The following is a 25,444-nucleotide window of genomic DNA, read 5'->3' as shown; positions in this document are numbered from 1 at the left end:
CACAAATGGCGCCAGAACTGCAACTATGGAGGCACCTACTGGTGCCGAAGGGTAAAATAGGCATGGTTAACACTGGAAGTACCTTTAGGCATCTGTAGGTGCCTCCGTAGTCGCGATTCTCATCACAGATAGATGCTGGAAATGTAGCTCTTGAAAATCCTGGCCTACATTTCTGGCACCTCTCTGTGACTTGGCCACTATTCTATACATTGCGTGATTGACACCTGATTTGTGCTGCTTTTATGAGTGGCTGCTTTTCACAGCGCTGTTTATAGAATCCGGGCCATAAGGCCTAATATTCACTCGGCAGCGCTTTTGCTGCCTGCTGTTGGCTTTAAACCCAGATAGTCAATGCTGGGTCGTTTCCGGCAACTGGTATCGAATATCCAGGTTTTCTTGTAAATGCTAAAAAGTTAACCGGCTATGCCAATATTCAGCGCTAACTGGTTAACTTTTTAGTACTCAAAAGTTAGGACAGGTATTTTTGTGGTCTTATTTGACCGCTATACTTTGACCGCTATACTTAGCCAGTTAGGCACTAAATATCAGTGCCTAACCGGATAAACTGCATGATAGAGCTGTTTAGTGGCTAGCCACTAACTGGGGATATTCAGCGGGAGATAACAAGCTATCTCCCGCTGAAAATCAGTGGTTAGGCACTAAAACATTATTTAACTGGCAAGGAGCCATTCCTGGCCGGTTGGATAGTTTTGGAGGAAAAGTCCATAGTCTGTTATTGAGAAAGACATGGGGAAGCCACTGCTTGCCCTGGATCGGTAGCATGGAATGTTGCTACTCATTGGGTTTTGGCCACCGTGAGAACGGGCTACTGGGCTTGATGGACCATTGGTCTAACCCAGTATGTTCTTATGTTTTTATGAATATCAGCCAGAAAGTTTTTCTTGCTGGAAATAACTAAACTGGTTAATATTAAGATGGAGGCAGTCAGTGTTTTGTTAAATGTCGGCTGCTATCAGATGAATTTTGTCTAGATAATTCCACGCCAGACCCTATCTGGTTGATGCAATAGATATCTAAGCCCAAGGTTGCTGCCCAGGAGTTTCCTGGTGGGCATTATTCAACAGGGTACTCAGATAGCTACCCAGCCTTTTTGCTGTCCTAAGTTAACTGGATACTTTTGTGGGTATAATCACCAAATTTCGGTGGTTCACAGGTAACTTCTGGCCCTGACTCTGCCTCTGGATCAACCCTAGGGTTACCATATGGCTCTCGGAAAAGGAGGACAGATTGATAAATCTGGGTTTTACTTAGAGAATGACACGAGGACAAATTTGTCCCTGTCCCTGCAGGAACTCAATTTCCCCATCCCCGAAGGTTTTGTCGCTGTTCCTACTCCTGCCCCATTCCTGTAAGCTCAGCCTTAACCGCACAAATCTCGAACACTTATGATTTTAAAGTGTTTGAGGCTTGTGCAGATGAGGATGGAGCTTGCAGGAATGGGGCAGAGACAGTAAAAGAACTCATGGGGACAGGACGGGAAAATGAGTTTCATTGAAAGCAATGGAAGTAAAATCCGGGTGTCTAAATCCATCCTCCTTTTCCTGAATCCATATGGTAACCCTAATCACCCTAGAACTAAACAGAGAGTACCATGGTGGTCAGAGCAGATAGTGGTGCTATCTGGTTTAGTGTCATTGAATATCTTCTCCATACTTGGTCACTGGAAGCTGTTTGGCTAGGAACTGCTCCTGCCCAGTTTTCTCCTGCTGAATTTCAAATCCTTGATGCTAGATTTTTTTTTTCTTTCCAAATTGTTTTTATAGGTTCAGATAAATAAATGTGCCCAGCGTCCATTGACTCTTCTGGTCTTGCTTTCTTGACGTCTTACACTGTATGGTTGAATCATATGGAAGAGCTGTGGGAAATATAACATACACGTCATAGTCCTTAGACTCAGATTGGTGATGGTGAAATCACTGAAGTTCAAAGTCTGGAATTGGCAGTGGAGGAGAAGGGTACAGCTAAGAGCAGCTTATCTGAAGAACAGAGTTCTCTGGGAGGTGTATAAGGAGAGAGAAGTGAGGAGAGATATTGAGGGGCAGCAGAATGAACACACTTGTAAGTCAGCAATAGGAGCTTGAACTGTATGCAAAGGTGGATAGAGAGCCAGTAAAGTGATTTAAGGAGAGGAGTGACGAGTGTAGGGAGGTTGGTAGAAGATGAGTCATGCAGCAGAATTTTGCACAGATTGCAGGGGGGAGAGGCGACACTGCAGGAGACCAGTTAGAAGTAGATTGCAGTAATCTAAGCGTGAGGTTACAAGAGTGTGGACAAGGGTCCTGGTATTGTGCTCAGAGAGGAAAGGGCAAATTTTGGGGATGCTGTAGAGATAGAAGTGACTGCAGTCAGCTGCTGCCAGATCAGTTATGCTTTATAATGTCACTGGGGTACTAATAGTTAAATATTAGTGGAAGTCAGAAAAATATTAGAGTTCAAATAAAAGAACTGTCTTCTCATTCAAATTGGTAACCAAACTTCAGGATTGCAACCGTCACGTTTGAAAGTCACTCAGAGGTATAGAGTTCTTCAAGAAGAGAGTTGCGCCCTCTAGTGATGAACCAAAGTATATTTTTCAGTCGTTGCAACTTTATTAGTTCTGGTTACGCTCCAAGTTTGATTACAAAAGTAAATAAATAAATAAATAAATAAATAAATGTCTTTACAGTCTTTCAAACACTTGTATGAAAATACTTTGTTTTTTCTTATCTTTACAAATCTTTTCAAATGAACATCGCTCTGTGAGAAAATTGAGAGCAGTTTGATAATTCAGTTTATAACAGGTTCGGGGTCTCTACGTGGCCCCGTTTCGATTCCTTCTTCAGGAGACCCTATTGTACGTGACGGTTGCAATCCTGAAGTTTGGTTACCAATTTGAATGAGAAGACAGTTCTTTTATTTGAACTTGAGATCAGTTATGCTTGGCACATGGCCTCCTGCATCGATTTTATGATGATCGAGCAAGGCTCAGATTTGTGCAATCATTCCCATAATTGTGGAAATGTGGGAGACTGGGGCCCTGACAGTAATAAAGGAATAGCACTTATAGCAGTGGCCACTAGACATAGACAATAAGAACCACTATGATTCACACAGCTACTCTGTCTACAGCATTTTCTGCAGGCCTAGAGATCCTCTCCACCAGGCTGGGCAAGAAACAAATTGGTGAACTGTCTTTGAACCAGGTGATCTTCTTCCTTCCCTCCCTTCCCTGATCACAAGCCGACGGCAGAAGTTCAGAAGTGGTTTTTTTTCCAGTGCGATTTTGGAAACAGCTTTTGTGCATGTTTTATATGCGTGTGTGTCCCGTGCCTATGGCCAGGATGCAGCTGTTAGGTGTGGGACATACATACACACAAAACATGCACAAACAGCTTGAATTTTGAAGCAAAGTTCTCCTACCCAAGCCTTCATGACAGCTCCAGACCTGCTGGAGAATTTTGACAGCTGAGAGGTGGGCATTCCTTCCAGTGCATGGCATGGAGTATTCATTTTAATACTAATGAGCTCCTGGTAATGCATCTGCATAGGATTCTCGGTGGATACTACCGTGATTGGTAATAGCTCCCGAGAACCCTTTTGTGTATCGGAGGCTGAGCTAGCTTGAAAGTAAGACTGGCATCAACCAGTCTTACTTCCACTGCAAGCTTTTCAGCATTGGGGCCTGAGTCCTGAGAGCTAGGACTATTAAGTAACCAGGGAAGCCAGGTTCAAATTGCATTGCCATGCCTTGTGAGCTTAGGCAAACCACTTAACCCTGTATCACTTCAGGTACAAATTTAACCCTCCCCCCCTTTTACAAAAGTATAGCGCCATCCATGGGAGGTAACAGCTCCGACTCTCATAGAATTCTTATGAGCGTCAGAGCTGTTAACTGCCGTGGCCAGTGCAAAAAAAACACCTCCTGTACCTGAATGTAACTTACCTTGAACTATTACTGCAAAAGGCATTAGTTAAATTCCTTCTCTCCCCCTTATACAGTCTGAAAACTCAAGTATTGAAACTTTGGATAATTGTTATGTTGAAAAGTCCAGTTCTAACAACTGGCTAATGTTCATAAAAGAACCCCGCACCAATAGGAGAAATAACTTAAGGGAGAAAAGAAAGCTCTGCCTTAACTAACTTTAGCAAAGGGGTTCTCACTCCAGTCCTCAGGACACACCCAGCCAGTCAGGTTTTCATATATACACGAGAGAGCTTTGTATGTCTGCTTCCTCCATTGTGTTCAAATCTATCTCTTGCACATTTAGCAAGACTAGGGTTTCCAGCCGTCCAGATTTACCCGGACATGCCATCTTTTTAGAAGACATCTCTGGGTGTCTGGATGGGGCACTTTGTCTGGGTTTTGAACAGCTTCCAGCTCGGGACCATGTTGCAAGGGCATCTGTCTATGCGCGGATGCAATGTGGTGATGTTGCGTGCGTGCGATGTGATCGCATCATACCTGCACGTGCGCAGATGGCCCTCCCGACCTGACTCAGAGCACGAGAACAGGTTGCGGGAGCAGGGCCGGGGCATGGCTGGGGTGTGACTTGGGCAGGGCTGGGTGGAATTGGGTGGGCCTGGGGGCGGTGCTATGGATATCCTGAAAGCCTGGACTGGCTAGGTGTGCCCCAAGGACTGGACTGAGAACTCCCTTTTTAGCATGACAACGCACAACACACAATAAAAACGCTGTAATCATATTGCTTATTAGGGTTCCACTAATAAGACATAATGAATAACTGTAAGGTTAATTATAATATGCATGCACAATTTAAGGTTTAGTAGAGGAATAATGATATTACCTGTTGTAAGAGCTGAGAGAAGCATCTTTCTGAAAAAAATGAAAAATAAGGCTGTCTATAAAGCCTTATATAATGATATGTCAACAAATGTAGTTTGCCATGCTATAGTTTCAAGTTTTAAGTTTCAAGTTTATTATGGGACTTGATAAATCGCTTAATCGGATATTCTAAGCGATGTACATTTAAAATTTACAATATAAAAACGAAAAACAATAACAATGCAATACATTACAATACATACAGTTTTAAATAATAGCTAAAATACTCTAAATTTGAACATTGTTAAACAAGGGGAAAGGAGGGATGAAATACAATTTTAAAGTAAAGAAGAAACATTGAGGGAAAATACAAAAGGGATATAGTTAAAACAGGTTTAACCAAATAAATATAATTCATGAAGTATAAAATTATGTAGAAAAGGCATCTTTAAAAAGGAAAGTTTTTAACTCAGTTTTAAATTTTCCAAGGTCTTTCTCCTCCCGTAAAGTAATAGGGAGGGCGTTCCATGTTTGCGGTGCCGTACAAGAAAAAATAAATTGTCTCCTTGTATTAATAATTTTTAATGATGGAATCGTTAGCAGATTTTGTTCGCTAGATCGTAAAATTCTCTTTGCAGAATATGGAATAAGTGATCTATATAAAAAAGCAGGGGTCTTGGATTCTCTGCAAAATAACTGTTTTAATTGACTTTTTTTTTTTTCTACAGTTTTTCTGTCCATCGAGTTCACCAAGTGGGCTACCAGAGGTCATTGGTTTTCTGAATGGTACTGCAGTTGATCATATTTTTAATGTAAAAACCTTTTTTGGAACATTCATTTCCTGTGTGCTGGCTGTGGCTTCTGGGCTCTTTTGTGGACCGGAAGGTCCTATGGTTCACATGGGGTAAGGATCAATTGTAGTTTTCTTTTGAGTAGCTCAGTACTGTAATGTTGCGCTACTTTTGGCCTGTTGAAGTACAATCCACGATGTTTAGAAATTTAGATGTAGACAAAACACTTCTCCCTCCGTATTTGCGGTTTCAGCAATCGCGGATTCGATTATTCACGGTTTTTAGCTTGCTGGCTACTCCCCCCCCAATTACGTCAGCTTGAATGGAGAAATCGCAGATTCCGAGCATTTACAGAGAAAATTGCTGATTCCCAGCACTTTCTTCACCGTGTTTTGCCTCTCCTTCAGGAACAGGCCAGGTCTCCCACCATGTTATTCACGGGTTCACCATATTCACGATGGTTTTTAATAGAAAGCAGCAAATAACATATGAAAAAGTTATTTGCGGTGTTTCTGTATTCGCGGGTCTGTTAATCCCCTATCAAAGCGAATATGGAGCTAGAAGTGTACTTGGAAAAGCTAAGGTTATGATGGCTGTATCTGGTGAATATAGGCATCGATCCCACTGCCTCTCGCATGCAAAGCTCTACCATTTGTCACACATGTTCTACTGTAATATGTTTCTAGTGTAATATGTTCTACTGTAATATATTTCCAGTATCTGTTTGTGTCAGATATAAACAAGAGCAGGAACTCTATGTGGATATGTTTAATGTTGAAAGTACTTCTGCCCAAAACTTTGTACCAGTTCTCAAAGGGAATGTATGAGTATGAGCATACTTTTTCTTCTAAACTTACTCAAGGAAAATATACCTGAAGAGTTTTGCACATGCTTTTTATTGTGAGTACATTTCTGGCCAAAATAAGACATATAAATTTGTAAAAATAGAAAACTACTTAAATTGTTACCTCTTACTTTGCCTAACCATTCCCCATGAAAGCGTCTCCAAATATGTTGGTAGAAGTATGCAGTTTTCATAAGCCACATTTTTTTTGGCAAATAGTCATCTACATGGGCATATAGCTCTTCAAAAATGCCCTTTATGGAGCGGGGCAGCCCTCTCTCTATTTTTTTTTTATAGATCTTTTTGCATAAAAAAGGAGTGTTTTTAAAAAAATTGTTTATAAACTCATCCTGTCCTTATGTATTGCCCATTTATTGTTATCTTTCCTGTACTGATTATAGTTCTTCCCGACTGCCCTTGTTTTTAATCTAAAGCTTATTTGTTGTCATCGTTTGTGTTATTGTTTACTATTTGTTTTGTCTGTTTTCCCCATTTTTATATTGTACGTCGCTTTGAAATCTTTGATATTGTGATGCAATCAAACTTGAAACTTTATAATACTTTGTGTATGTATGAGACAATTAAATCTCGATAAATAAAGTACATTATATTCATTGCATGCAAAGTTGTGTTTATGTGAATATTTCTGGGGAATGGAGTCCATAGCTTTCATCAGATTCTTAAAAGGGTCCATGACTCATAAAGGGTTAAGAATCATTGCTCTGGAGGACTTAGGCCCCTATAATATAGGCCTTTAAATTCCTAGCTTACCTTACAGACACCGAAGTGTGATAGGTGTCTATATTGTATGTGCCTATCTTTTTAGATTATATTTACAGTTTCCCCTCTATGTGTGTTATTATTTTTATTTTTCAGGACTTCACGTTATGTCCTCATGATTGCTCATATATGCCTCATGAGTGCCTATATGACCTGTGGATCCCTGTAGACCTAAAAAAAAACACATCTCCATGGTCTCCCTTGGATCCCAGGCCTATTGCACCATATTATAACTCACTCTCAAGGGAGGATCCATACTCTCACACCTTGGTTACAGTAACCTCTGTGCCTTGGAAGCTAACTGTGCCTGAGAGAGGCGGGGACTAGTTTTAACAGGCGTTTCTGTAGGTCAAACAGCGTTTAGAATTCTACAAATGGTGTTTAAAATTGTATACACAGTTTTGGGCTCGCAACCCATTTAAGGGTGCATTTTCATCGAGTAATGAGCCTATTAGTGCAAATAACTGGATGCTAATAATTGATTGTTGGTGCTACCTGGCAACAATTTCAATTTATGTGCACACCTTGCTAAGTGCTATTCAATAAAAATGTGCATATTTAAACCCTTTAATGTACAAGATGCAAGTTCTTAAAAAAAAACAACAGGGCTTTTAATCGCAATCCTTAAGACATTGAACAATTTGTATCCAAAGTATGGTCCAGTTGTGTGGAAAACCAGGACCCAACATGGTTCGTGTTTCAAAAACATAGAAACATAGAACATAGAAACATGACATCAAATGAAGGCCAAATGGCCCATCCAGTCTGCCCATCCACAGTAACCATTATCTCCTTCTCTCTCCGAGAGATCCCATGTGCCTATCACAGGCCCTCTTGAATTCAGACAGTCTCTGTTTCCACCACTTCTTCCGGGAGACTGTTCCACGCATCTACCACCCTTTCCGTAAAAAAAGTATTTCCTCAAATTACAACTGGAAAAAAAAACGGTCTGGTGAACTGAAAACCGCGATGGGTAATTGTACTACGAAGGAGGTTACCCATCGCATTTTTCAGTTCACCAGACCGTTTTTATTTCCAGTTGTAATTCTTATGGTTCCCCTGCAAGTTGGTTGAATACCTTTTAAGACCCCTGAGGAAGGAGTGTGTTTTCGAAACACAGACCGTGTCGGGTCCCAGTTTTCCACACAACTGAACCATACTTTGGATACAAACTGTTCAATGTCTTAAGGACTGTGATTAAAAGTCCTGTTTTTATCAAGAATCTGGCATTTTGTACATTATTGCTGCAGTTCCTTTTTTGTTTGTCGCTTGACATTTCACTGCAGTCCTGTAGGGGTGTTTCCTTATTTGCACCTGAAGGTTAGGCCTCTCTGACATCATCAAACCTGAACCATTATTTGCAAGAAATCATTTCAGCCTGAACCTAGCAAGAAGAGAAAGAAGCACACATCTTTGCTGTTTCTACCTGATGCATTCTGGGTATGTACCAGAATTGTATTCTGGTCAAGGACATCCAGCTATGCCTCCATGCTTAGCCTGTGTGAATCTTGAGGGAAGAATTGCTACTGTGTTGGTCTTATCTAACGAAGGTGCCTCTGTCTCAGCCTGTATGAGACCCTATACAGAAAGGCTATTCATCTAAGTTCTGTTTCTGGATTGGTCCGGGGAGATCATCTGACGAGATCCAAGTGAAAAGGTGCTAATTATAATTTAGTCTGTGTTAGGATGTGGGTGAACTCGCATCTTATCATAGGTGTTCTCCATGCACTTCTTTTATAATAATTAAGACCTGAAAAGTTACCTCTTGTGACTCTCTGAGAGAAAGAGAAACCGGACTAAATGGATCTGGATTCCATCACATAAAGGAAATCTTTGCTGCCAACATAAGTTACAGCTTCTCCAGTGGCTAACGAACTCTTGTTCCGGTACCAAAAGAATTCTTATCTTCAATGCTGGGTAGAAGACGTCTTCCCTTTCACCAGATATTGTGCCAAGGCCTAATTGGATGGTGATAATATGGAATTCTATTATCTTATCAGCCGGGGCTAGATAAATGAATCCTATTGTGGTTTGGGATAAGGAGAAGTGAAGCTACTCTTGGCGATAACCTGTAACAGTTGCTACTAATCAGGAATTATTATTACAAGGAATTATTTAGAGTATAAGAATTAGTTTTACTTATTTATCTAGCAAGTGTGTTGTAATAATTATGTACTGAGTTTCATATATGTAATCGGATATTTTGTGAACAATAATTAGTTATTGCTGCTGGCTTATGAATTATATTTTTCTACTAGTCTTTAAGCCCGTTACATTAACGGGTGCTAGAACATATGTGTGTGTGTGTCTGTCTTTATTTCTTTCTCTCTCTCTCCTTAGCCGCTTTCTTTCTTTCTGCCTTTCTTTTTCCTTGGCTGTCCATCACCACCCCTTGCCTGCTCCCCCTGTCCATTTTCCCTTCCTTTTACCTCCCCTGTGTCCACCACCACCCCTTCACTGCTCCCCTTATGCAGCAGCAGCCCTTCTCCCTTTGTTTTACCTCCCCCCTGTCCAGCAGCACCTCTTTTCTTCTTCCCCTGTCCAACATTAGTCCTCCATTCCTTTTTCTTCACCCCCCTGTCCATCAGCATCTCTTTCCTTCTCCCCCTGTCCAGCAGTAGGCATCCCTTCCTTTTTTATCCCACCTCCTCCTTCTTATCCCTATGATACTCTTACCTTGCTCTGCCCCTGATCAGAGGTTCCCGACAGCCGCCCAGTTGCACCCATTGGAAAAGTTCCCACTGCCGCATCCCGCACCCCTCCTGACACGGCTCCCGCTGTCCTTTCTGTCTGCCTTTGTCCCTGGCCCCCTTTGCCTGTCTGTCTTTCTGTGTATCTCCCTGCCCCTGTGTCTTTCTTCTTTTCTTTCTGTCTCCCTTCCTCCCTTCCTCCCTCTGTCTGTCTGTCCAAAGCAGCATTCCATCCCCCTCCATTTCCCTCCCCCCACACCATTTCCCTGTGCACCTGCCCCTGTGTCTTTCTTATTTTCTTTGTGTTTCCCTTCCTCTCTCTGTCTGTCTGTCCAAAGCAGCATTCCCTCCCCCTCCATTTCCCTCCCCCCCACCAGTTCCCTGTGCAGCAGCATTAGTGTTTCCTCTACCCCTCCCTTTCCCTTCCCGCGGTCCGGACTACAAACGTGGTGATTCCAGCAGCGCTTGCATCAGTCTCCACATGCTGCTTCGGGTCCTTCTACTGCCCTGATTTACTCTGGCACGTCCCTGATGACATCATCAGAGACGCGGCAGAACAAATCAGGGCAGTAGAAGGGCCCGAAGCAGCGTGTGAAGACTGATGCACACGCTGCTGGAATCGCCACTCGGGCCCGCGGGAAGAGAAGGGGTTGGGCGGCAAAGGAGGAACGGAGATCGGCGGCGGCAGGAGGAACGGAGATTGTCGTCTGGCTGCGGTCCGGCTTGTGGAGGCGATCGGCTGGTGACGTATTAACGCGCATGCGCACTCCTTCGGCCACAGACCTACATGCGCACAGAACACGCAAATAGGAGTGCGCATGCGCGGCTAGCTCTTTATTATATTAGATTTTCATAATAAAAGTATTTCTCATTAGCCTGGGTCTGGTGTCGTGTAAGTAGGCAAAGATAGCTGAACCTGTATGAGATATTATGATCTTTCCTAGAATACTAACAGGCACGTATTTGTTTATGTAACTGATTAGTGCACCATAAATCTTTCTACAGTCCCATTGGATTTTTTGCTTGTGTTTAAACTGTTTATCATGCAACTGGAAAGAATGTGGCCATAGGAGGGGCTTGGGTGTTTCAGGGCATTCACTAAAGATGTGTACTATTATAGAATTTGGGGGATTCATGCCTAATTTAGGCACAGGGATTTACACCAGGGTTCAGTTGGTGTAAATTCTCATGTTAAAGATTGAGCACGCACCCCATGCGATGTGCTATTCTATTAACAGTGCCCAACTCAGATCATTATTTATAGAATAGTGTTCCACGCACTTTTTTCAGTACACCATTTACTGAATTTCGGTCACAGGTCCTTAACTGTGGAATGCCTTGCCACCTGAACTAAGCGAAGAAAAAATACTAGATTGTTTCAAAGGGAAACTTAAAAGCCATCTCTTCAAAGACGCCTTCTCGATGTAACTTTGTACCTGATCATTAATCTTCACAAGAGTCATAAAGTCAGTCTCAGTTCTTCTTAAACAAACCCATCCTTTTGTCTTTTACCTTGATTGTTCTCTTTTCTTTTAGCATATGTAGTTCCTCCCTGCCTACCCCAGTGTTCCAGTACGTCAAATAAGCCCCTAAACAATGTGTATGTATTTTAACTTTGTATAATTTTTGTTTTTGTAATTCGCCTACAAACCTAAGAATAGGCAATTATATCAAATTTTAATAAAACTATAAAAAAACTATTAAAAAAAATGTTTCCATTAGGCTTTTTAAAAAATTGCCTAGGGAACCAGCGAAGGCGAGCGGCAAACCTTCTATCGAGTCGGGGTAGGCGAGAGTAGCTCCGCCCACCCCCACCGCGTCAGCAGTAGGCGCCCGGGCTCCCCTCCTTAAAAGGAGGCGGGCCGACGGTCCAGCCACTGCTCCAGGCTTCGAGGGCAGAACGGGTGAGAGAGGAGGCGCTGGGAGTCTCAGCAGCAGCGTGCTGAGACGCAGGGAACCAGCGAAGGCGAGCGGCAAACCTTCTATCGAGTCGGGGTAGGCGAGAGTAGCTCCGCCCACCCCCACCGCGTCAGCAGTAGGCGCCCGGGCTCCCCTCCTTAAAAGGAGGCGGGCCAACGGCGCGCAGCCGTTCGGCGAAGGGCCTTGAGAAGGGCCTCCAGTAAGCCGTATCCACACTCTAAAACCTAAAAAAAAAAAAAATTAAAAAAAAAAAAATGGTGCAGAAGGAGAAGGATGGCACTGGACGGAGGGCAGAGGTTGCTGTGCAGACCGAGACCGCCCCCCTAAACCACGCCACAGTTTCTACGCAGACAGAGGAGATGGAGCAGCTGAACAAGGACATCCTACTGGAACTATGGAGTCTCAGGGAGGAGGTGCAGCGCTTGAGGAGCATCAGGGAGGATGAGGTCTTCATCGACGAAGCCATCAAGGAGGTTTCCCATTTGGCAGAGCTGACCCATGACAGATCCATCCTCGAGACACCCAGGTCTCCAGTTATAAATTCCACGATCGGGGTGCAAGAAATGATAGGAGATACCGGTCCCTGGCAGCTGGTAACCTCCTCCACGGGAAAACGTAGAACCCCCCCCCCTTTTCTCACCTCCTTTTTCTTCTTTTTGTCCCAAACAGGGCAGCTCTACTTCTTCACCACAACTCAATCTGAACAACAGATACCACGTCTTGCAGGATATTACTACCGAGGAGGTAGCGGAAGAAGCTCGGGAAGACACCCAGCGCACAACTTTGACTCCAAACCACGCTGATCATCCCCCCCGGAAGGAGCGCAGAGTGGTAGTCATCGGGGACTCCATGCTGCGAGGAACCGAGGGTCCAATTTGTAGACCAGATTTGCAGTCGAGGGAGGTCTGCTGTCTCCCTGGAGCCAGGATTCGTGACGTCACCACCTCTCTCGATAAAATACTAAAACCTACTGACCACTTCCCTATGCTTCTTATCTATATAGGTACAAACGACACTGCAAGGAACACCTTAGAGAACATACCCGATGACTTCAGAGCCCTGGGTAGGAAGCTGAAGCAGACGGGTGCACAGGTGGTCTTCTCATCCATCCTCCCAGTTAGAGACAGAGGAAGAGCCAGGGAAGAACGCATCCAACGTACCAACGAGTGGCTTCGCAACTGGTGCATTGAGATGAACTTTGGATTCCTGGACCATGGAAAGGCACTCCAGGGACTGCAGGGACCAGACGGACTTCACTTGACCAAAAGAGGTAAAAACGTACTTGGACACCGTCTAGCCCGCCTACTTCGCAGGGCTTTAAACTAGGTAAGTTGGGGGAGGGTATCCATTCACATTCCACAGCAGTAAGGAATCATCCAGTGGAGGCGAGACACAACCGCCCGTTTGAGCCCAAGGTAAGCACCCATAGCACGCATGACAGCCCTAACAAACAAGGGATGGAGGGCCATGTATGTCAATGCACACAGTTTAGGCAATAAAATTCTGCAATTGGAAACCGAGATAGTGAATGCCAACTTAGATGTGGTGGCAATATCCGAGACCTGGTTCACGGACTCTCATGGGTGGGACATGGCTATACCGGGTTACAGTTTACTTCGTCGAGACAGAGAGGGCAGGTTAGGCGGAGGGGTAGCGCTATACATTAAAGAAGGAATCAAAACCACCAGAATCACGGAAGTCAAGTACACCGGGGAATCCCTCTGGGTGAACCTGGCCAGAGGGAGAGAAAAATGCCTGTATCTTGGTGTGGTATATAGACCTCCGAGACAACCGGAAGACAAGGACACGGAACTAATCGAAGACATAGAAAATATCGCGCTAAGGGGGGACGTTGTACTAATGGGAGACTTCAATATGCCGGATGTAGACTGGAGCACACCTTCAGCAACAACCAGCGGAAGCAAGAGGCTATTAGCCTCCATAAGAGGAGCACGCCTCAATCAAATGGTAATGGAGCCCACTAGGGCCCAAACGATCCTTGACCTAGTACTCACCAATGGAGAAAGCGTCTCAGAAATCTTCGTGGGAGATAAGCTAGCCTCCAGCGATCACAACATGATATGGTTCCATCTGAGGAAAGGTTTCCATAGATCAAACACTAAAACAAAGGTACTCAACTTCCGAGGAACAGACTTTGCAAGTATGGGAGTTTTCGTCCATCAGGCACTCCAGGACCAAACGGAGACAAAGAATGTGGAGGATATGTGGTCATCCCTGAAATCTGTCATACACGAGGCAACCTGCCGTTACATAAAATCATCACATAAACAGCGAAGAAAGGACAAACCCCAGTGGTTCACCGCAGAGATCTCACGTCTCGTTAAGGAGAAGAAAAACGCATTTGCTTCCTTCAAACGCACCGGGAAAAGCGAAGATCAACTGCTACACAGGATCAAGTCCACAGAGGTCAAAACGGCAGTCAGGGAGGCCAAACTTCGAGTGGAAGAAACTCTAGCAAACAACATTAAGAAAGGGGACAAATCCTTCTTCCGGTATATCAGTGACAGGAAAAAAAACACAGACGGGATAGTACGCCTGAAAAAAACAGACGGGAATTACGCAGAATCAGATCCCGAAAAAGCAGAAATACTAAATAAATACTTCAGCTCAGTCTTCACCTGCGAGGCGCCAGGGTCCGGCCCTCAATTGAAACCACAGTCAAACACAAAAGACCCGTTTCGGAATTTTAAATTCACACCCAGCGAGGTTTACTTTGAGCTAACAAAACTCAAGGTGGACAAAGCCATGGGACCGGACAATCTGCACCCCAGAGTGCTTAGGGAGTTAGGTGATGTCCTGGCAGAACCGTTAGCCGTACTATTCAATCTCTCACTGAGTACAGGGACAGTCCCCTTGGACTGGAAAACAGCTAACGTCGTTCCTCTACACAAAAAGGGTTGCAAGACAGAGGCTGCAAATTACAGACCGGTGAGTCTGACATCAATAGTATGCAAAATCATGGAAACACTGATCAAACGCCAGTTGGACACGGTCTTGAACGAAGGGAATCTACGGGACCCCAATCAACATGGATTCACCAAGGGTAGGTCCTGCCAATCAAACCTCATCAGCTTCTTTGACTGGGTAACAAAAAGACTGGACGAAGGAGATTCACTGGACATAGTGTACCTGGACTTCAGTAAAGCTTTTGACAGCGTCCCACACCGCAGACTGTTAAACAAGATGAAATCAATGGGGTTAGGAGAGACTCTGACGGCATGGGTCAGAGATTGGCTGAGTGGCAGACGTCAGAGGGTGATGGTTAACGGTACTTTCTCTGGGACATCGGAGGTGACCAGCGGGGTGCCTCAGGGCTCGGTCTTGGGTCCGCTCCTCTTCAACATATTCATAGGAGATCTGACTCAAGGGCTTCAAGGTAAAGTAACATTATTCGCCGACGACGCCAAACTATGTAATATGGTAAGCGAGGGCAATTTACAAGATAGTATGGTGCAGGACCTGCGCACATTGGAATGCTGGTCCTCAACCTGGCAGCTGGGCTTCAATGCTGGAAAATGTAAGGTCATGCACCTAGGTAACAGAAACCCGTGCAGAACTTATACCTTGAACGGGGAGACCTTGACCAGGACTTCAGCGGAACGAGATTTGGGAGTAATCATTAGTGCAGACATGAAATCTGCCAATCAGGTGGAGAAGGCTTCCTCAAGGGCAAGGCAGATGCTGGGTTGCATCCGTAGAAGTTTTGTCAGCAGAAAGCCTGCTGTCATTATGCCATTGTACAGGGCCATGGTGAGACCTCATCTGGAATACTGCGTGCAATTCTGGAAGCCACACTACCGCAAAGACGTGCAGAGGGTCGAGTCGGTCCAAAGAATGGCCACCAGAATGGTCTCAGGGCTTAAAGGTCTCCCGTACGAAGCAAGACTAGACAATTTGCAGCTCTACACTCTAGAGGAGCGCAGGGAGAGGGGAGACATGATTGAAACGTTTAAATACGTCACCGGACGTATAGAAGTGGAAGATAACATCTTCCTTCTTAGAGGCCCCTCAACCACAAGAGGGCACCCGCTCAAACTCAGGGGCGGAAAATTTCACGGCGACACCAGAAAGTATTTCTTCACGGAGCGAGTGATTGATCGGTGGAACGGGCTTCCAGTGCAGGTGATCGAGGCCAGCAGCGTGCCAGATTTTAAGAATAAATGGGATGCCCATGTGGGATCCCTAAGAGGGTCAGGGCAAAACACTAGCTAATCTTAAGGGGAGGGTCTATAGTGGGCAGACTTGATGGGCCTTGGCCCTTTTCTGCCGTCATCTTTCTATGTTTCTATATGTATACGAGTATAAATCCTGCATACACATGTGTATCTGACCTAAGTGAAGGCATTTGGAGGGTGGCACTAGGGAGGAGGTTGGAAGCATGCAATTTATAAAATATAATCTTTATAGCAACCAATATCCCTACTACTCACAAAAGCTGAAAAGATTTTTTTACAGGCTTCAGTGCCTATCCTCAGAGGAATTTTCATTCTTCCAAACTGAGCTTCGGTAAACCAATCTCTTCATAAGTCTTTCAATCTTCAAGTATTGACTTTTACTATTTTATAATTCAAAATTAGAAAATGAATTGAGAATAATACTCATCTTTTACTGTTTAGCCTTCATACTAGGGGATTCCGACACAATATCATTTTTCTCCCATAAAGGCTGTTTAAAGGAGTATCCCCCTTTTGATTAACCTCTGGTCATCTCAGCGACTTTTCCCTTTCAAGATGCTGAGATGACATGGTGTAAGAACATGAGAATAGCCATACTGGGTCAGCCCAATGGTCCATCTAGCTCAGTATCCCATCTCCACAGAGGCCAATCTAAGTTACAAGTACCTAGCAAAAACCCAAAAAGGTACTATTCATGGGAAGGGAGGAGGGGATGGCAGATAAAGGCCAAATGGCCCATCTAGTCTGCTCATGCACAGTAATCATTATCTCTTTATCTCTCTGATAGATCCCACGTGCCTAGCCAACAATAGTTAATGTACACTTCTCCCTTCGTATTCACGGTTTCAGCATTCGTGGTTTCGATTATTCACGGTTTTTAGCTTGTTGGCTCCCCCCCCCAAAATTACATCAGCTTGCATAGAGAAATCGCCTATTCCAAGCGTTTACAGAGAAAATTGCTGATTCCCATCACTTTGTTCACCGTGTTTTGCCTCTCCTTCAGAAACAGGCCAAGTCTCCCACCATGTTATTCGCGGTTTCACCATATTCACGATGTTTTTAAATAGAAAACAGCAAATAACATATAAAAAAGTTATTCATGGTTTTTCAGTATTTGCGGTTCTGTTAATCCCTATCACAGTGACTATGGAGGGAGAAGTGTAGAAAGAAATACTGGTCACTGCTGGCTGAATACACTGCACAACAAAGTTTTTGCTTCCTGAACACTGCTGGGTGTTTCTTATAGAAGTTTGGGTGCTGATCATGAATATTACATCAAAAATTACCCATCACGTACCATTTCAGAGAAATCTTCAATTTTGTCGTGATTTTTTCTTATATTTGGATGCAAACAATTTTTTCTCCCATAAGTGTCTTATCAACAACGGTTTGTGCCGCCTGGGTATGTCCATGCATAAAATCTAGCCAGGTTGGAAGCTGTTTTATGGAAGATGACATCCTGGGCATGTCTGGGCAGGTCTGAACGAGCTTGCGCTGTCTCACCATGCTATAATGGTGGCTTCCATACACCGATCCTGCTCATTTGGTTAATATAGATAGTCCGTGTGTGTATATAGTATCAGTATAGTAAAGTATAGTAGTATAGTAGCTGTAGCAATATAACAGTAAGTAAGCTTGATGCTATAGACGTTTTGGTGTCGGGCAATATGTCTCGTCGGTGTCGTAACAGCCGCGACACATTCTGCTATATCTGTGGGGAATATACACTTACGCCTCAGAGACGTTCGATGACTGCCCTTGTAAAGAAAGCCTATCATCTGTATTTTGGCTGCAAAATAGGTGATCAAGACAAGCAATGGGCGCCTCACATTTGCTGTGCGACATGTGCTGTTAGTCTGAGAGCCTGGCTCAGAGGTACTCGAAAGACGATGCCATTTGCTGTTCCGATGATATGGCGAGAACAGAAAGACCATGTGACGGACTGTTATTTCTGTTTGACTAATGTGTCTGGTTTCTCTGCCAAAAACAAGAAGTCAATTGAATATCCTAATCTGCCTTCAGCAATGAGACCCATGCCACATGATGACAGTCTTCCAGTTCCGAAACCACCAGAGGATTGGACCTTAGACGAACCAGATGAAGAAACTGCAGTGCAGGGTTCTAACAGTGACATTGACCTGGATTTTGAACCATCCTCATCAGGCGATCCACATCTGATAACACAGTCCGAATTGAACGATTTGGTCAGAGATTTGGGTCTGTCAAAAGCAAAAGCTGAGCTGCTAGGTTCGAGACTGCAGGAATGGTGTTTGCTATCACCAGGTACGAAAATTTCTGTGTTTCGAGACCGGCATCATGATATAACCAAATTTTTTGCACAAGTCGACAGTCTCTGTTTCTGTTGTGACATTGAAGGATTGTTCTCGGTCTTTGGTTGTGATCACAATCCGGAAGAGTGGCGTCTTTTCATTGATTCGTCAATGTTAAGCCTGAAAGCTGTTCTGTTGCACAATGGCAACGTTTATCCTTCAGTACCTGTTGGCTATGCAGCACATATGAAAGAAACATATGAGAATATGGAAATGTTACTAAAGTATGTCCAGTATACCAGGTATAACTGGAATATCTGTGGAGACCTCAAAGTCGTTGCTCTGTTACTAGGACTGCAGCTTGGCTATACAAAGTACTGCTGTTTCATCTGCGAATGGGACAGCCGAGACAGAGAGTCGCACTATTCTAGAAAGAACTGGCCACTCCGTAAAAAGTTAGTTCCAGGACAGAAAAATGTAGCACATGAATCGCTTGTTGACCCGACAAAGATATTTTTGCCTCCTCTTCACATTAAACTGGGACTCATGAAGAATTTTGTGAAAGCAATGAACAAGGAAGGGGAAGGTTTTCGTTATTTAAGACAGATGTTCCCAAGAATAACTGATGCCAAGATCAAAGAGGGTATTTTTGTTGGCCCCCAGATCAGACATGTTATGAGTGACAAGCGATTTGAAGATCTGTTAGTTGGGCCGGAAAAAATTGGCTGGAAAGCCTTGAAAGACGTTGTTGACAATTTTCTGGGCAATTACAGAGCCCCAAACTACATTCAGCTGGTAGACAAACTTCTCAAAGCATACAAGAGAATGAAGTGCAATATGTCACTCAAGATTCATTTCCTCCATTCACACTTGGACTTCTTCCCCGCAAATCTCGGTGCTGTGAGTGACGAGCACGGTGAAAGGTTTCATCAAGACATAGCTACGATGGAGAAACGATACCAGGGCAATTGGAATCCGTCAATGCTTGCCGACTATTGTTGGATGCTACAACGTGATGCACCAGACACTGAATATAAAAGAAACTCGGGAGCAAAACACTTTTAATTCTGTTTCATTTAGTCGCTTGTGCGAAACGTAAACTTGACTATATATTTTATTGTCAGTAAACATAAAAATGTCTATTTCTCATAGTTCTTACGTGATGCAGTAAAACCAAAACCATATTTGAGCATACCAAGTTGGTACCTGTCATAATCACCAAAAACTTTTCAGGAATCAAGACTTAACCAAAAAATTGTTGTGCAGTGATATTGACCAGGTAGGAGGTTTTGTAGATTTAGAGTTAAATGACAGTTTTACTATAACAAAACAGCACATTTCTAGAATGTATAGCCATAGGTTCATGCGGTTAACAAAAGATTATGCTATGGAAAAACACAGAAAATGTGGAAGAATTTGAGGAAATCTAATTTGACAAAAATTTAGAAAAGAGAAAAGTATTCAACAGCTTTCTAAAATGTTCATATGAAATAACTTTATCATAATATGCTGCTTGATAAGAAAGAGTATGCTTGTGATATTTTTTACTTTTACAGTTATGTCTCTGAATATTGGCCTCCCTATAAAATGTTTCTACAGTGCTAGAGAGATGATAAGGATTAGAAACACAGTGCTTATTTCCTGCTGATCTAGATTTCATGACTAATAATAATAATAATAATAATAACTTTATTCTTCTATACCACCACAATCTTGCAACTTCTAGGCGGTTTACAATCAAGAGTGCTGGACATTCAGCGAAATACAATAAGTAGATATTCAGAGGAAATACAGAGATCAGAGACCTCAGGAGGCAATAGTATAGAAATACAATTTGCTGAGCGAAAATGTAATATGTACATTTTAGTAGGTAATGTCCAACAGGACCTGTTGGGGATAAATAGCAACGTAAAGTTACGATAAGATGAAGATAACAGATTATATTTATAACAATGCTGTAAGTTCAGATGGAATAGGGAGGGGGGAGGGAGAGGGAGAGCGGGTCAATTGTTTAGGTATTTCTGGAACAGGTATGTTTTTAGGCGTTTCCTGAATTCCCCTTATTTAGTTGGCGAAAGCAGTTGGTCTAGATCTTTGCCCCATAGGACTGCTTGGTGAGAGAGAAAGTGTTCGTGGTGGTTTTTCATTTTGCAGCCTCTAACTGGAGGGGAAATGAGTTTTGGATGTGTGTTTCTCTTGAGTTTGTTATTAGAAAATGCGAAAAGGTCCATTATGTACTTGGGGGTCAGGCCGTATAGTACTTTGAAGCAGAGGCAAGCAAATTTAAACCTTACTCGGGCTTCCGTTGGTAGCCAGTGCAGCTGCCGATAGTAGAGTGTCACGTGGTCGAATTTCTTCAGCCCGAAGATAAGTCTGACCGCAGCATTTTGCATTATTTGGAGACGTCTCATATTCTTTTGTGAGATTGCTAGATAGGCGATGTTGCAGTAGTCAAGCTGACTCAGTATGAGGGATTGCACTAGGATTCTGAATGTTGACGTATCGAAGTATGATTTAATGGTTCTGAGTTTCCAGAGAGTAAGGAAACCTTTTCTGAATAGGGAGTCCACTTGTTCCTTCATTGTTAGGCATTAGTCTAGAATAACACCTAGTATTTTCATGGTAGGCTGAATAGGGTAGTTGAGTTTATTGATACATAGTGGGGTTTTATTGTCAAGCGGGTGAGGGGAGGCAACGAAGAATTTTGTTTTTTCTGGGTTGAGCTTGAGCTTGAAATCTGTCATCCATTGTTCCATCTCATTTATGGCATCGGATGCCTTGGGAATGGAGTTGGCGAATGGGATGATGATCGTGAAGTCATCTGCGTAGCCGAATAGTTTTATTCCTAGTTGGGTTAGTTTCACACCTAATGAGGACATGTAGATATTGAAAAGCAGTGGGGAAAGCGGTGACCCTTGTGGCACTCCGGATGAGTTGCTCCAGGTGTCGGACTGTTCGTTGTTAAAGCGTACCTGGTAAGAACGGGATGTGAGGAAGCCACGAAACCAGTTTAGTACCTCAGCTCTGATACCAATGGCGTCTAAGTATTGCATCATTTTCTCATGGTCTACCAAGTCGAATGCAGAGCTCATGTCGAATTGCATGATCAGGGCGTTGAGGCCCTTACTAAATAATAGGCGCAGATAGTCTAGGATGGCAGCGATTACTGTCTCTGTACTGAATAGGGTTCTAAAGCCGGATTGAGTTTCATGCAGGAGAGAGAATTGATTAAGGTAGTCCATTAGTTGGGTGCGTACTAGTCCTTCCATGATTTTTACAATGAATGGGATAGATGCTATTGGTCTGTAGTTTGTTATTAGCGCTGAGGATTCTTTTCTATTTTTTGGGATGGGGGTTATTATTATGTGGCCGTTGTTAGTGAGGAAAGTCCCATTTTTTAGGTTGTGGGTTAGGTAGTGTAATAGTGATATTTTGAATTCTGGTGGTGCCGCTTTCATAATCTCCGGAGGGCACGTATCTAGGATGCAGTGAGATTTAGAGTATTTGTTGTAGAGTTTGGTGTAGGTATTTCATTCTGGATCTAGAAAGGAACTCCAGATCATGTCTGTAGGTATTTCATTGTCAAGTGAGTTAGCTACTAAGGAGCAAGAAGTGTTTAAAGTTTAGCTAAACCAGTCTTTAGAGGCTGCAGCTGTGCTGATTATCATCAGACTCAAATGCTGGTATCAAAAAGTTACTGAAATCTGGAACAGTAGAAGAGTGACTTTGGTAAATGAAATGCGTAGCTGGCATGAAATGCGCACAGATTTTATTCCTACAAATAAATCATCAATCTTGAAAAGCCTGCACAGTCTTTTGACTGACTGTGCTCTCCATGAATTCAAGTCCTGTCCACAGACATAAGAACTGTAGAGGTATTGTCATAAAATATATGCTGTTCCGAATACGGCTAATTGTTGTAAGGTGCTAGTTCTTCCAGGTCAAGAAATTCTAAAATCTTTGCAAGACTTTGTAGTATGATTCTCAAAGCCCCAATTGTTATTGGTAGAACCGGTGTATATCATGGGATAAAAAGAATGTGAGTTTAGTGAGAAAGCAAAGATAAAACTGAAGGGAGCGAAGAAAAAAGAAAACTGATGTTTTGAGGAATTTTATGGCCAGATTTGAAGATCATGGAAAAAAGTGTTAGAGTCAGTGTAGGTTGTATAGTTTTCAAATGGTAGGTTGTTGTTTTTTTTTGTTGTTGCTAAAGACTTTAATTTCCTGCAATATTTGGAAAGGGAAAAAAAATTCCACAGAAAAAAATGTACAAGCAAAAGCCTGTGTCCAACTGTGTGGGACTTTTGTCCCAGGGGTTAAATTTAAGGATTAAACAAAAGTGCTTTTGGCACAAATTTTTGCTTGCGCAAGTTTTTTTCTAGGAAAGACTTCTTTTTTGTTGTTGTTTCCAGTAGCCGCAGGTAGGTGCATCTTAATTCTATGGTATCAATTGCTGGAAGATGGTGTCAGTACAGCAAAATATAACCTGTATCTCTCATTAGTGAATTCCTCTCATAATTGGCAAACTGCCTTCATTAATAGGAGCAAGCTGCTGCTGCTTTTTGGTTTGGACAGTGGTAAAATTTGTTTTCTTTTGTCTGCGTCTGTGCCAGAAAGTGGAGTCCTGTGTGCTCTAAGGTTGTTGCAGCTTTGCTGCTGCTTCCTGTCAGCAAGAAGGAGGATGGGCCTTTTGTACTGTGCTATTAAATTAAGCCTTAAGGTAGCTGTTGCACCTGTACAGTTCCTGCAATCTCTTAACACTGTAAGAACAGGCCGAGAAAACAATAAAACATAGTGTTAATTCGCTGATTACAATCCAGGGATGTTATATCTTTGTCATTTATATGGATTCTTATACCATCTTAACTCGAAAGCAGATCAAAAGGGTTTTATATGTCTAAAATATATAGAATTTTTGCAATATGATAAAGCAAATATTATATAAGCAACCCATCAATCATTCAATATTCAGCTGCTGTGATAAACGTTTTTTAGAAACACTGGTCGTGATACCCCCCAAAAATCTCAAATATTCAGCACCACTGCCCAGATAAGTGGCTGGCACTGATAATGCGTTCAGTGCTGGAATTTATCTGGATAGTGGCGCTATTCGGTTTGCTATCTAGATAACTTATCCAGATAACTTAGGACAACCTGTATGCTCTCCTAGAGTCCTGGACTAATTTAGCTCTGCCTATGTTCACCCTCAGCATTATCTGGATAGTACTGAGGCAGTCATAAAAACATAGCCTTACTGGGTCGGACAAAAAGTCCATCAAGCCCAGTAGCCCGTTCTCACGATGGCCAATCCAGGTCACTAGTACTTTGCCAAAACCCCAAGAGTAGCAATATTCCAAGCTACCGATCTAGGGCAAGCAGTGGCTTCCCCCATGTCTTTCTCAATAACAGACTATGGACTTTTCCTCCAGGAAATTGTTCAAACCCTTCATAAGACCAGCTATGCTATCTGCGCTTATCGCTCTTACCTCTGGCAATGCGTTCCAGAGCTTAACTATTATTTGAGTGAAAAAAGATTTCCTCCTATTGGTTTAAAAGTATTTCCCTGTAACTTCATCAAGTGTCCCCTAGTCTCTGTAATTTTTGACGGAGTGAAAAATCGATCCACTTGTACCCATTTTTCTCCACTCAGGATTTTGTAGACTTCAATCATATCTTCCCTCAGCCATCTCTTTTCCAAGCTGAAGAGCCCTAACCTTTTTAATCTTTCCTCATACGAGAGAAGTTCCATCCCCTTTATCATCTTGGCCACTTATCTTTGAGGCACCTAGATAGCTACGCCACTACAAACACAAAATTAAAATAGATTTACTGACATGTGCTATCACATTAACATGCACTAATATACATTAGTGTGCATTATTTACTGCAAGTACTACTACTATTTATCACATATATAGCGCTGAAAGGTGTGCGCAACGATGTACATTTTGATATTTAATAGACGTCTATGCTCAGAAGAGCTTACAATCTAACTTGGACAGACAGACATGATATATAAGGTTGGAGATGCAAAACCCAAGGTGAGAGGAGTTAAGAGTTGAAAGAACTCTCAAAGAGGTGGGCTTTTAACTGGGCCTTGAACACTGCTGTAGGGATTCGGGCAACTTTTACCAAGCATACAGCGCAGCAAGGCAGAAGGGACAGAGTCTGGAGTTGGCAGAGGAAGAGAAGGGCACAGATAGGAGGGACTTCCTAGCTGAGCGGCGCTTGCGGGGGGAACACAGGGAGAGATAAGTGAAGAGAGATAGTGAGGAGCAGCTGAGTGAGTGCATTTGTAGGTCAGTAAGAGTTTGAATTGTATTTGGAAACAGATGGGAAGCTAGTGAAGTGACTTTAGGAGAGGGGTAACGTGAATATAGCGGCATTGAGCTGGCGTTAGTTCTAGAAGCGTAGCATGCGGTGTAGCGCGTGGTAATTTCCTGCGTGCACTAAAAACATTAGCGCACCTTAATAAAAGGAGCCCTCAGTGTATTAAATGTTTTTTTTTTTAAATAATTATATGTTCCCAATGTTAAATTTGGCTATTCTTATTGTGAACTGCTCTGAACTTTTGTTGTGGTATATAAATAATCCAATACAAGCAACTAGAAATTAATATAACTTCAATGTATTTTACATTATAGATATAATTTCATTGAAAAATAGATATACTTTATCTTCCATCCATAAATCCCTAAATTGGACTTGGAGGATGAGATGTACAGCATCAGCATATATGAAACAAACCTGGATTTTCTTGTTACACAGATCTTTTTGGGCCCCTGTTAGGTTACAAAAGTTAGACAGTTCTAAATCTAATAGATGCTGGCACTGTCATCCAGACATCGGGACATTGGATCATTTGTTATTTTATTGTCCTTTAATACTCAAGTTTTGGAAGTCAATATGGGGACAGATTAGCCTCATATTGGAATCGACAATCCCATTGACTTATGAGGTAATTATATGTGGAACACTACTGTATGTTAAGCCCCCCATGGATCGTTATAAATGCCGGCTTTTTCTGATTATGACTGGGGTAGCCATACAGATGATAATTCGAAATTGGAAAAACTGAGATCGTCTTAATTTTTGCTTTTGGTGGGTGAGCTTATGTTTAAGTTACAGGTATGAAAAGATGAATGCTGACATTTTAGGACATTCTAAGAT

The 25,444-nt window shown here is 42.8% G+C and overlaps 1 protein-coding gene across 2 annotated transcripts in view; it reads left to right on the top strand.

Moving 5' to 3' along the window:
* LOC117355639 (chloride channel protein D-like) overlaps positions 1-25,444 on the top strand; it is a 236,796-nt gene that overhangs the window by 19,062 nt on the left and 192,290 nt on the right. For both annotated transcript variants that reach the window (XM_033934508.1, XM_033934509.1), the window contains exon 4: positions 5,512-5,687. In XM_033934508.1, the coding sequence (XP_033790399.1) occupies positions 5,512-5,687 (176 nt within the window). The remainder of the gene's footprint in view (positions 1-5,511; positions 5,688-25,444) is intronic.

Source organism: Geotrypetes seraphini, chromosome 2, assembly GCF_902459505.1.
Source record: "Geotrypetes seraphini chromosome 2, aGeoSer1.1, whole genome shotgun sequence".
Lineage (NCBI taxonomy): Eukaryota > Metazoa > Chordata > Amphibia > Gymnophiona > Dermophiidae > Geotrypetes > Geotrypetes seraphini.
This window is presented reverse-complemented; position numbering and strand designations above follow the sequence as displayed.